Source organism: Henckelia pumila, chromosome 2 (genome assembly GCF_033568475.1).
Source record: "Henckelia pumila isolate YLH828 chromosome 2, ASM3356847v2, whole genome shotgun sequence".
Lineage (NCBI taxonomy): Eukaryota > Viridiplantae > Streptophyta > Magnoliopsida > Lamiales > Gesneriaceae > Henckelia > Henckelia pumila.
The window spans coordinates 8,310,036-8,323,516 of NC_133121.1; the positions used below are offsets into that span (position 1 = coordinate 8,310,036).

The window sequence follows — 13,481 nt, forward strand, 5'->3', positions numbered from 1 at the left end:
TTTGTTTAAAGATCTGAAAAAAATTCCTCCTCAACGATTTGCGTCACATTTAGTCTTACATTAACTATTTATTATCACATTTCTAATTCACGTACATATTTAAAAAGCTGACATACACCAATAAAAACTCAGAATGTTCATGTTTTGGTTAGTGAAATTGTTTCTATGACTGGTCGGGACTTGGAAGGGATCCCCGTCTCCTACTTTGATTTTCAATGTAATAATGGTGTAATTATAATCGGTGTTAGTTAAAAAAAATTCTATTAATTGAGCCATCCATCTCTGTAGATTCGAACTTTCGAAAATTGTGACTTCAGGAGGACCTAATATTAATTAGAACTCGGGCTAGGTTTTTCAATAAACAAAATCTAAATAAATTAAAATATATCCATACAGAACACATCGGTAACTTCAGTTAATTAAAGAATATTATAAATAAAAATAAATTTCATGTGCTACGGTCTCACGGATCTATATTCACGAGAGTTAAGTCGATGACACCCACAGGGTAGTGACGTGGCGGATTTTGATTAGTTAAAATCAGTGGGCCCCACTGATTTTAACTAATCATGGGGTTACACGTCGCCCGTAGGATAGTACCCTGCGGGCGGCATGAACAAATCCATCCACGAGACAAGTAGAATTTGTCGCTAAGAAAAATAATACATTTAATATAAAAAATAATACTTTTTAATGAGTCGTGTCAGGTTAAAAATTCGTCTCACAAAATTAAATTGCAAGAAGGTTTCATATGAGTTTTTCTCTATAAATAAAACACATAATTTAGAAGACCATGAAAAGAGAAGCCCTTTAGGCCCCGCACCCACAAGTCTAGCTATAAATTAACCTGCATAAAACCAATCCCTTCAAAAGCTTTACAGTGTAGCACCAATCCCTCTCCATTCTCATCAAAATCCATAGATTTAATTTCCCTCTCCATTCATCGATCTCTATTTCTAAAGAAATTTAAAGGGTTAGAACTCGAGAAAATGGAGATGAAATTTACAGCAGAAGGATCAAAGAGAGAAGCCAATTCAAGCACAAAACTGGGAAAGTTCCTGAAAGAACAAAGAGGGAGGGTTTACATTATGAGGAGATGTGTAGAGATGCTTCTTTGCTGGCGAGACTAGGCAAGAATCATCAGGATATATATAACTAATTTATCTTCAAGGTTTTTTTTTTTTAGCTTTAATTTGTTTATTGTTGTTCCAAATATATTTTAATGAAACATATCATATATTTATCCATATCAACTGAACTATATGAGATTAAGACATCATTTGAAATGGAAAATATGATCAGTTTTTGGCCCTTCTTGTTTCATTTATACGTAGAATGTGTACTAAGAGCATGTCATATAATAAATTAATGATAAGATTAATGTACTTGATGATTGGATTTGTTTTTTTTCCCAATATGTCTGCTGCATTAGCACTATAGTGCTTTGTGGTATATATTAGAAATGACAAAGAAATTTAATTATTTATTTAATTAAGAAAAGGGAGATTATTACTTGTCATGTTATTAAATTATCAATGGCGTATTTTACTGATAATTAAGATACTATAAATTCAAAATCCATGTCATTTAGTAGAAATAATTGTCTTTATTAAGAAAGTGATCGATGCATGATGTTTGAACCGATGTACAATTTAAAATATCTAAATTGCATTTTACCAATAGTTATAACTTTAGCAAGTACTCATGTCATTGAGTTGCAATAATTGTTTCTGTCAAGAGAGTGATCTTATACGATTTAAAATATTTAAATTGTATATTTACCAATAGTTATAATTTTTGAAATACAACAAGTGCTAAATCAACTGTGAAACCTTGTCATTTAAGTATTTTATCATGTTATAAACACCTTAATTTCAAATGTTTTCTCAAATTGTAATCTATCTATCCCTATATCAAACACATACTACATATCAACTGACTTAATTACATGTCTAAATAATTGTCAGGATTGTCTCCTTCCAAAAATATGGAGACAGAATGGGATGAAATTAAAGAATCGTCGCCATTATGCTCCGATCCATTTTCTTCAAAATTCAATTTTCTCTTCAAATTTTTAATATTATAACTAATGAAGTCACTCTAAATAAATCTTGGGTACTGATTAGTCCAAGCATAATTTAAATCTCAAATTGTGGGCGACGGGATTTAATGAAATGTAATTTCAAAGTTTAAATGAGAGCGAAAAATAAAAATAAAATACAGGAAATAATTATTTTTTTTTTTTTTTTTTGCCTTCCTTCTCCTGAAGATGATGTTTCTATGGTCGAGTTACTTTTCCTGAAACGAAGGTAAAAAATATTTGTGGTGGCATGTGGGATTGTTCCCCATCCCAAGACATTTTATGTCCTTGTTTGTGTGAAACCTTGTCTTTCGCATGGCTTTTATTAGTAATTTTTTCAGAAAAATAAAAAAAATTATCATCAAATAATAATTATAATATGTTTTGATGATAAATTAAATATATTTCATTATGATGGGAAATTGAGATATGATCGAGTTTAAAAAAAAAAAAAAATTGTGATATGGATTACAACTAGGAGTCGAGCCGAGCCGAGGCGAATATCATACTACTCGAGCTCGAGCTCGACTCGTATTTGACTACTCGAACTCGAGCTCGAGCTCGATCGAGTAATTATTTTTGCACTCGATCTCGAGCTCGACTATAGTTCGAGTTACTCGAGCTCGAGCTCGAAAAATAAATAAATAAATATATATAAATAAATAATATATGAATAAATAAATAAATAAAATATTATATATATATAATATAAATAAATAAATATAATATTATATATATTATATTTATATATTTATATTATATTATATATATATATACATGATATATGTGATTGAGTAGCTCGCGAGCTACTCGATCACATGCATTGAAAGCTCGAGCTCGAAGTGTGTTCGAGCTACTCGAGTCAAGTTTTGACCGAGCTACTCGCGAGTTGCTCATGAGTAGCTCGACTTGTTTGCACCCCTAATTACAACCATTAGGCCAAACAACTTCTTTCGATGTGGACGCCTACAAAAGAGTGTGTGTGTGTTTTTTTTTTTTTTTTTTTTTGTGTTTTTTCCCGAATGAGAAGATCCTAATTCCTAATATATAAAAATCTCGGGGATTATAAAATCAAAAAATTTATTGATTGGGGTTATATACTTATATATAATTCTATAAAAAAAATTAGGTATTTAGTGAAACCATATCATGGATTTAAGTATGTGAGACAGGTCGATCCGATATATTTGTAGTGAAGTGTAATAATTTTGCCATAAAATAATATATTTTTAAAATCTGACTATAGGTCTGTCTCGCAAATTGACCTAAAAGATAGCCTCACAACAATTTTTGTGTATACAAAATCTTGTTTCATAGACAATTTTCTTCATCCTATATGCAATGAGTCTATAATGAGACGGTCTCATTGAATTATATTTGTGAGATAGATTGAGATCATTTATATTTACAATGAAAAATAATATTTTTGACATAAAAATAATATTTTGTTCATAAGTTGAATTAGGTCAAAAATCTATATCACCAAATTAATCTACGAAACGATGTGATATTTTTCATATGATCATGGTATCCATGATTACTAAAGATAAGAAGGTGGGAAGGAAAAAAAACTGTTGAATAATGTTGTGGGCTGAACGAGTAGCGTTGTAGTAATGTTGGGATGGGTAGTTATCCGACACGTGTTAAAAGAGACGTTGATTGGTCAAAATGGCAGCTTTTTACTGCACACACGTGCACCAGCTGGACAAGATCTACTTGCAATTTCTAGCCCATTTTCAGAATTGTGGGGTCACGCGGCCCAAAAGGCCCACCCCATCTGTTTACCCATTATTACCCGCACATGTATGCTCACCATCTCTCGACTATTTCATCAAGAAGAGCTATTCGTTTGCTTTTTAACTTCACTTTTACCAAATGATGATTAGAAAATCTCATGTCGGGATCTAATTATGATAAATTTCTTCACAAATAAAAAAAATAATAGTTTAATTATTAATAATATATTTGGATTTGACATAAATAAGATCGAAATTTAGCGTCATTTTATAATTAATCTAACTACCGGACATAAACTTTGCGTGTAACATAATATATATTTATTTGCACATACTTTGGCTCATGCTTTGTTTTAAAGTTTCGGTTTAGTTACAATATTCTCAAAAATAAATATGATATGACATTTAGGAAGATGATTTTTTTATGATTATAAAATATGAAATTTATGCATAATTTACAAAATTGAATATATATTAAAGTAAAATATGTGAAAAGACATTTTGGATTTTGGAAATTAAGGGAAAAAAAAAAAACTTTACCAAAGTTATTACCATTCAATTCTATTGCTTCATTAGAGTTGACACGTTTAGTTTCAAAATAACTATCACGTTTTGATGAATGCTAGGCTCTACCCAATGAGATGCACACAAACTCGAGTATCATACTACTTAAATTTGGCTCGTTTTAAATTTTGTAGGCTCGAGCACGATTGAGTATTTAATTTTAAGTTTGAGTTCGACTCGTGAAAATATTGAGTTAACCGAGTCCGTGCTCGATAATGTTTATGGCATAATTTTGGGGCTTAAATTTTATGTGTACAAGGACATAAATACTCTTAATTATATATCCTCTAAAAGAAATTAATATACATTTACTCGAGTAACTCAAACTCGACTCGTTCGAACAGTTCAGCTAATCGAACTCGAATTCATTCAAACAAATCGAGCTCAAGTCGAGTTTTGACTGAAACGCTTACGAGCTACTTATGAGTACTTTGCATCCCTACACAGAATACCGGGGCATGGTCATTATCATACCTCTAATTTCTTACTCCACAAAAATATAAAAGGTTTGAACTTTGAATTGATCGCTTAAGCCATAAAATAAGTTGAATAACTGAAGAAAAACATGAATTAAAATCTAGAGAAATTCGGACCACACAATGATGTTTACTCGGTGAAAAAAACTTCTGAAATTTCGGTGCAGACAACAATAGGTTAACTCCATTACCTCTTTTACTCACACAATCAAACCGCGGAGGTCCTATTGTCAAAGAGTCAAATATGAACTTTGTGTTATGTGCCTATACTTTTAGAACCTCACCTTTTTCAAGGTTTTCTTTTGAAGGAGAGACAACGGCAAGAATCACCAAACCAGCCAAAACAACTGTCAAGATACCCAAAGAATTAATCAGCAACGCTTCGGTTGAGTAGCGTGATATTATCTTATGCATCTGGAGAAATGTTGCCTTCTCAAGAAAACCAGTGGCACATGTAGCCACTGCTAAGGCGTAAATATAAATGCCAAAAAACGCATGCCATGGCAGCAGACTGGCTCGACTGTTTCTTGAGCCACCTGGATACCAAAACGTCACAAATCCAGCAGCCAACTGGAGAAGAAATTATCAATTCATGTAAGCTGAAGAGTCGATATTTTCAGAAACGAAAACATATGGAATTGATAGAAATAATTAAGAGTAGGGCATCAATAATCTAAAATTACTACCTGAATTCCGAAGAAGAAAAGGCAGACTAGGCCAAGCCAAGAGTGGAGACTATAGAAATTGTCAACGCCTTTTTCATTGTGAAACTTCCAAGCAGTCCATACTCCAAATGCACCAATACATAGAGCCAAGAATTGCAGACAGAGATGAACTAATTTTTTGAAGTCTTTGGTTCCAGAGAGAGCTTTATATGCTATCATGGCTACAGAATCGAAGCAAGGAAATTCAAAACCTTATTCTGAGTTTTCCATGTAAAAAAAAAAAAAACTAATTGGCGTGTCTAAACTCTAAAAGCCAGGAAAAAAAATTAGTTATATCCTTACAGTATGCAACAAGAGGAAACCTATTCATGGCATGTGAAGCATAAAAAATGGGCACAACAAAACAACAGTGGTTGCTTGTATTATCAATTACAAGAAACATATAATTGACGCTATTCATTTCTTTTCCACATCGCCTCTTGTATGTATAGTCGCTAGATATAACGGACACTTCAATAAAATTAAAGACAACACCAAATAATTGAACTAGTTCAGGATGTGTAAATTTATCGAAAGAAACAGAGGTTACGACACTTTAATATCAATAAAACTGAAAGTTGAAGAGTATCGAGAACATAAGTTTCTCAGACCAAACTGATGATTCCAATGTAGTGAAACTGCTCTAAAATGATACATAATAGGCTAAATGCGAGCGAAATTCCCTACGTTTCACAGAGACAACCACATCATTCCTCAGAATGCCTTTTCAACTTCTTAACCATCTAAAGGAACCTCGGCGTTTGTTAAAGATGAGCTATTGGCATTCATAAAAAGAAACTAAACGGGGATGTTCAAAATTAATCAGCAATCACAAAACTAGTTAATTATTATCTACAAAATAATGGAACCAATTTCTCAGTAGTCCACATGAACATGAAAAAAATCAGTCAGTAAGTCGCATACACAAACCAGAGGCCTCGTGTTAGAAGTATTGAATCCAAAACTATCGATGAAGATCAACTTAGTATATTCTATCAGATTGTTGAGCGACTGATACAGATGAAAAAATATAATCTTGCTGGTTTGGTCAGACAGGGAAATCTGAAGTCATTCTAGTCCATCAAACAGTAACCAATGCTTCGATGCGACATCACTGAAATCCGAGCTAAACTGCATTATCCTACACAGTTTTTACCTTCACCATTCAGAAGCAGAAAGCCAATGAGCATTAAAACAGGATGAACCTGAAAATCAAACGAGAAAAAACCATCCAATCAATTAAGCATTTCAATTTAGGTTGTAAACAAAACACGAACCACATCCCGAATTCATCCACCAACTGAAATCAATAGCAAGAACGAACACAAAAATGAGAGAAAAAGAAAGGGAGTTACGTTGAAAATGAGAGCTTTGTCCTCGGATACGAGAGCCATACCTCCTCTGAAACGCTGGGTCCATATCAGTGTAAGTACGGCTAATGTAATTCCGATCAACCTCACGAGACGGAAGATCGGGAACCGAACAACCGGCACCGCCATTGGAAGATGGGATCAAAGCTTTTCGTGCTCAATTACCCGTAATTTTGTTGTGTAATCAGGTGTTTCAGATCCCTGAAGACTAAGAGAGCTGAAAAGAACACAGTGTGCCAGCCCTAAGGCTTGGCTTCACAGCATTTGACTTTCTAGGGCCGATGCGCGACCCAGGTTTGTTGTGTTTTGTTTTAATTTTTTTTAAAAGGAAATTTGGGTGAATTATAAACAATTGCTTAATGTGGTCAACGGATTTTTGTGACATTTGGAGCGGATGAAGAAAATATTGATTGTCGGTATCAAGAGGTTGCACAAACAAATAATGATTTCAGATTTTTAAACGAAAACAAGCATGGATCGATCACATGTCGGAATGAAAGATTCTAAGACATTGGATTAAAAGAAATTTGATATCTAATGCTAATTAAAAAGTTGCATATTTTTCGGGAGCCATATGTCATAATTTTAAAATTTAAAGTTAATAATGATTTATTTGAAACAATTATAACATAAATTTTTCTTAATTTCTCAATGTGTGTGTGAGTGAATATAAAAATACACAATGACAGAGTTGATATTTGAGATGAACGCGTGCAATCGTGATTGTGAGTAAAAAAAAAACCCACAAATTTTTACTCCATATCTTAAGATGCAAGTCAATAAAACATCTCCAAGTTATCCAACTCGTAACACCGTGGAATGACTAATCCAACAAGTCACTTTACCGAAACACCCTTTGATTTTCCACTTCTTACACTCTGCCCCGCCCACAATGTACTAATGACTTCACGCAATTGGACAAGGGTAATCTCGTCTCAACAGTCCCATGACCAAATCCACACCACGTGCCACACAAAAAGGCGGCCGGTGAAATACCCAAACTGCCTTGACTCAACGGGCTAGAAATGCTCCCTTTCCAACGAACGAAAGCGTAATTTTGCTACCCGAAGGACTTTGCTGCAGATGATGTGGTTATTCATGATTGGTTAAAATTAATAAATTTTACGTGGAATCCACTAATTTTAACAAAGAGTTTACACGTCACTCCGCAGGATAGTGCATGCGGACGGCATGTACTAATCCAAGATGAACATTAGAACGTGAGAGTGGTGATGCACACACAACTCTGAAAAAGGCGAGTTGCCGGGCTTCGCACCATTTCATAAACCGGAATTTGGTAGCCAAGAAAGTCTCGAAACTCGAAAATGAGGTGGGTTGTTGGTTATCTTATTTGTGTCCCATGACTTGCTTTGGATATGGTTACTATTTTTGTTTTTGTGTGTTTTTTACTGGGATATTTTTTTGTAATGATGATGCATTTTCTTTAGTTGGGTATTTATTTTGGGAAATTTATTTAGTTTTTTTCTTATTATGCACAAGTGTAGTTTAACAGAATTCGAAAATTCGCATAAAGTTCAAATCTTGAGATAATTTTGTATTCGGTAATTTGGATAAAGCAGCGAAATTGATCATCGAAATGTTTGATTGTAAGGTGGATCCACCGCACAAGATTAAATTCTTAAAGTATTAGAAGAACCCTTTAATACAAACGTGTCTGATACGAGACACACGCATTTCGTGGAACACAGAATCCAGTTTCTGCTAAGATTTGTACTCATGTTTCATTGCCTTTTTTTCCAGCTCTTTGAGTATCAGTACAGTATGGGGCTTCTTTTGATCGAAAAAAAGGAGTGAAATATGAGTATGAGGAACTTAAACATGCTTTGAAACACTGAAGATAGAACGAGCAACACATTCACTTGCAAGTGCAGAAGTGGAGAAGAGAGAAGAAAATTTAAAGAAGGCATCGGGAACAGAAAGACAGTGTGTACTTGATGTAAGACTTGCAGTTTACAAATTTCCTCTTGAATTAGAATTTGAAAAACGATCATGACATACTCGCACACTGTTATTTTTACTGATTGTAAATCGCCTTACCTACTTACTTTCATTACTTATATTGCATAAAAGATCGTTTGAAATCTGGAATTCAAAATTTTTCATGCTCAAAATATTTTCCTAGTAATACTTGCACTTAAATGGACAAGAATATATGCGCCAACACAGAACCGAGCTTAAAATGCATAATTGGAACAGAAAGACTTTTCTACCGAGTGAGTAATCAATACTAAGACACAAAAACTCTTGTGAAACGGTCTCATGGTCAATTTCGTGAGACATATTTCTTATTTGGGTCACACATAAAAAAATATTACTTTTTATTGTAAATACGGATAGAGTTGACTTATCTCATGAATAAAGATCTGTGAGACCGTTTCACAAGAAACGTACACATACTATGATATGAAAAACAGAACAGAATTATCTTAGCTAGATAATTGGATGAGATATAATTGTAACATAAATGGATCGAACAAATAAAGTAATTAAAAAAATCTTGATTTTAACACAGTTTTGAGGATAATATAATTGTTAGGTTGAACAGAAATACGAAATATGGACAGAATTAACACGAGCAGGTTTTATAATTTGAGAAAATTCTTACATTCTTGTCGCATGTGTACATGTGGTAATTATAAAGTACTTGATGCTATAGTGATGGTAATAGTGATACAACATGATACATTATTTTACTAGAGGTGGCTGTTAGCTTTCCCTGTGCAACAAAGCGGATATAAGCATTTCGGGAAAAGAAAATCAGTTTGGTTGGCTGACATGATCTAATATTAATTTCAGTTCTAGACATCATGAATTTTTGTGCATGATCTTGCATGTTTTCAAAGGTGATATGAGGGGTAATCCATGATAATCAACTCTTTACTCATTTGTCGTCTTTATGTGATATTCTGTGGTGTTTTTTGCTTGAGATACGCCCACAACATGCTGAAATTAAGTTCAATACTGATTCAAAGCTGGCTGAGGCGATTGCTCTGGCCACTAGTGCTGAGGAGAAATCATTAGAAGCTGAGGGGCAGGTTCATGTGGTTGATGCCAAACTTGCTGAGGTGAGCAGGAAGAGCTCAGAGGTGGAGAGGAAATTGCATGACTTGGAGACTCGAGAAAACTCACTTAGAAGAGAACGGTTTTTTTTTGCTGCAAAGTTATAATTTTTACTATTTTTAGCTCTTTATCGTAACTTCTAACTCTCTTGCTAGTTTAACTGAATGATACTGATAAAGAGTCATTTTATTAGGCGTGAAACGCATGAGACTGCTTTATCTAAACAAAGGGTAGACTTGCAAGAGTGGGAAAACAAATTAAAATAAGGGGAAGATAGGCTGGTTGATGGTCGCAGATTGCTGAACCAAAGAGAGGAGCGGACAAATGAGCATGATAAGATTATGATAGAGAAACAAAATGACCTTGAACGACTGCAAAAAACGATTGAGATGGAAAATTCAACCTTAAAGATGAAAGAAGAAGATATAAGCAGCAGAATAGTAGGCCTTGCTCTTAAGGAGAAGGCGAGTTTCTTTTACTTGAATGGTTTTATTGATCATGTTTTTTGGTGACTTGTGGACTTGTTCAGGTTGTCTGTCCTCTTTAATTTGTGAAGAAATTTTAGTGCACGAAGCTAATGTTGTAGGAAAGAACTTGGAGGTGAAAGAGAAACAATTGTTAGAATTGCAAAAGAAGTTAAATACTAGAGAAGAAGTGAGTATTTTCTTTAACATAGTCTCACCCACTCTTGCCTTCTAGGAACATATTTGTCTGTATTTTGAAATACTTCAATTTGGTGATTAACTAAAGTATTGCCTGTATATTTACTTTATCTGAGAGTTGTTCTCGGCCATTAATACCTTGCCCTGGTGATTCTGATTGTCCTTTTCTCACATCATTTTCTCTTAAAAATACAAAGTTGGAGATGCAGAAACATTTGGATGAACATAAGGCCATTTTGGAAGAAAGGCAGAAGAAATTTGAGTTGGAGATGGATCACAAAAGAAAGCTTCATGATGAACAGTTGAAAAGCAAGACGAATGAAGTGAATAAAAAAGAATCTGAAATTATTCATATGGAAGAGAAAGTGAAGAAGCGAGATCAAGAAATTAAAAGAAAATTGGAGAAATTGAGGGAAAATGAAATGGATTTGGATTCCAAGTTTAAAGTTTTGAAGGAAAAAGAAAAGCCTTTAAAATTTGATGAGAAGAGCTTAGCGAAAGATAGTGAACAAATGCAAACTAAAAAAGAAGAATTGTTTAATGTCAAGGCTGATTTTGAAAACCTCAGGCTGATATTGAAAAACAGCAGGTGAATTTAAAAGAAGAATATGAACATCTAAAGGTAACAGAAGATGAAAGATTGGAGCATAGATGTCTGCAATCTAAGTTGGAAAAGGAAATGGACAAGTTGCGGTTGCAAAATGAGCAGCTTTTGAAGGAAAAAGATGATTTGAAGCAAGAAAGGGATAAATTTGAGAAAGAATGGGAATGGTTGGATGATAGAAGTGCTGACATAACGAAAGAACTGGATGATGTTCATGAAAAGAAAAAGAATTTTGAAAAACTAAGGCAGTCTGAAGAGGAAATTTTAAATAACAAGAAGATTGAAATACAACAATACATGCAGAGGGAATTGGAAGCTCTTAAATTAGAAAAAGATTATTTTGCAGTTAGCATGTAGCATGAGAGGTTAACATTGGTTGAAAAAACTAAAAGTGACGAAAGTAAATTCCTACACGATTTTGAACTGTAGAAACAAGACTATGAGACTAAAATGGTGAGAAGACAGGAAGAGATAGAGACTCATTTTGCATGAGAAAGAAAAATTTATTCAAGGAAGAGAGCGAGGCAAAGCTTAATAATATTACTTGCCTGAGGGAAAAGGTGAGAAGAGAAATGGAAGAGATAAAAGTTGAAAAGAAATGGGATTGAGAAAGAAAAAAAATAGAAATTTAACATATTAAGAAGCAAGTGGAGGCCCAACAATCTGAGATGAAAAAATTTATAGTGGATCTTATTGGACTAAGCCAGAAGTTGAAGGATCAAAGGGGTTAAATTGTTGAGGAAATAGAGCGCTTCGTTGCATTTGCTGATAACCAGAAAAAGTGCGGTACATGTGGGGATATTGTTTGTGAGTATATGCTATCTGATCTTAATTCTCTGACAAAGTTGGAAAACCTTGAGCCCCCTCTATTGCCAGTAGTAGCTGAGAATTTTTTGAAGCAACCTGTCGAAGGCACATCTCTGCGGTTAATCAATGAATTGTCCCTTTTTCCCATTGTCTCAGGAGCTTCTGCTGCTGATGGAACCATGTCTTGGTTTAGATAATGTACCTCTAATATATTTAAATTCTCACCAAGAAAAAAACCAGAAACTGATTCTGTTGCGGATTTTCTTAGAAAGAACATGGTCATGGACTCGCCAAATACCTTGAGAAGCACTGAAAATGGGCGAGAAATCCTACAGGTTGCTGATGATTCCTTTAATGTTGAAATAACGCTTTCCAAAAGTGGTACTGGGGAGGTTGAGGCTAATCAAGCTTTATCTTCTAATCATAGCCCTGATGATGTTCCAGCAAATTCTCAGAGTTCTGATTTAAACACTCACTCCCATGGACCTGTAAGGAATTCCAGGCCCGGGCCAATTAGAACACGTTCTGTGAAAGCTGTGATTGAAGGTGCTAGCTCTTTTCTAGGGCAATCAACTAAAGAGAATGAGATTCAGCGTGTTAATGGTCATGTATCAGAATCCGGCCACTTTAAAACACCAAAAAAGAGAAAAAAAGCAATTCTTGTATCATTTGATGGAAAAGTATGATTGTTTAAGAGAGATTTGAAGGTCCTTTCTTTTGAATAGTTTCACTCTATGGCCAAACAATCGCTCAATACATTTTTGAACAAGGTAAAAACAAGTTCATAAGTTAAAATGCTACGTCTCTACCAGTTGGAGTTTCTATAATGAAAACATAGCTGATATTGAAAGTTGTGGATGTGATAGTGGCATATTTATTCGTGTCTTTTGAATATAACAGCCATTTCTCCAGTTTCATTTATATCTATTTTGGATCCATCGGTGAGATACTTGTCTTTCTCAGATTTTTCATCCAGTTTAGGAGCTATTTTAGCAAATGGATCTTTGCATGAATCAAGGAATAAGAGAAAGGGAAAGACAACCAATGGTAGTAAAGGCAAAGATGACAGCCCTGTGAGTCGCTGTCCCTCTTCTATCATTCTCCAAAATGATTTTACGTAGTTATTCCCATAATCAATGCTGCATTCATCTTGAATGACCCTGATACAATGTTACTGAGAATTAACGTACCTTAAAACTTCCCAACTTTTATTTGTTGCATTTACAGTTGAAAACTCTGGGTGAGTGACAATCATGAAGAGAATATGAACACAACTGATATTTTTACCCTGTTAACACAATGAAATCCAAATATCTCCACAATGGTATGATATTGGCCACTTTGGGCATAACCCTCATGGCTTTGTTTTTGGAACCACCCAAAAGGCCTCATACCAA

At 34.2% G+C, this 13,481-nt stretch overlaps 2 protein-coding genes and 1 pseudogene across 2 annotated transcripts; 2 read left to right on the forward strand and 1 right to left on the reverse strand.

Moving 5' to 3' along the window:
• The first annotated feature begins 981 nt into the window (after positions 1 to 981).
• LOC140877690 (small polypeptide DEVIL 3-like) lies at positions 982 to 1,130 on the forward strand. The gene has a single exon (XM_073281245.1). It carries the CDS (start codon positions 990 to 992, stop codon positions 1,128 to 1,130), a length of 141 nt encoding a protein of 46 aa, XP_073137346.1. The 5' UTR covers positions 982 to 989.
• A 3,738-nt stretch (positions 1,131 to 4,868) lies between these two features.
• LOC140883527 (transmembrane ascorbate ferrireductase 2-like) lies at positions 4,869 to 7,223 on the reverse strand. The gene is made up of 4 exons (XM_073290033.1): positions 6,916 to 7,223; positions 6,717 to 6,765; positions 5,543 to 5,742; positions 4,869 to 5,426 (listed from the first exon to the last, which is right to left on the reverse strand). The coding sequence occupies exons 1-4, from the start codon at positions 7,057 to 7,059 to the stop codon at positions 5,121 to 5,123; spliced, it is 699 nt and encodes a 232-aa protein (XP_073146134.1). The 5' UTR covers positions 7,060 to 7,223; the 3' UTR covers positions 4,869 to 5,120.
• A 2,284-nt stretch (positions 7,224 to 9,507) lies between these two features.
• LOC140877167 (nuclear matrix constituent protein 1-like) lies at positions 9,508 to 12,770 on the forward strand (annotated as a pseudogene).
• Positions 12,771 to 13,481: the final 711 nt, after the last annotated feature.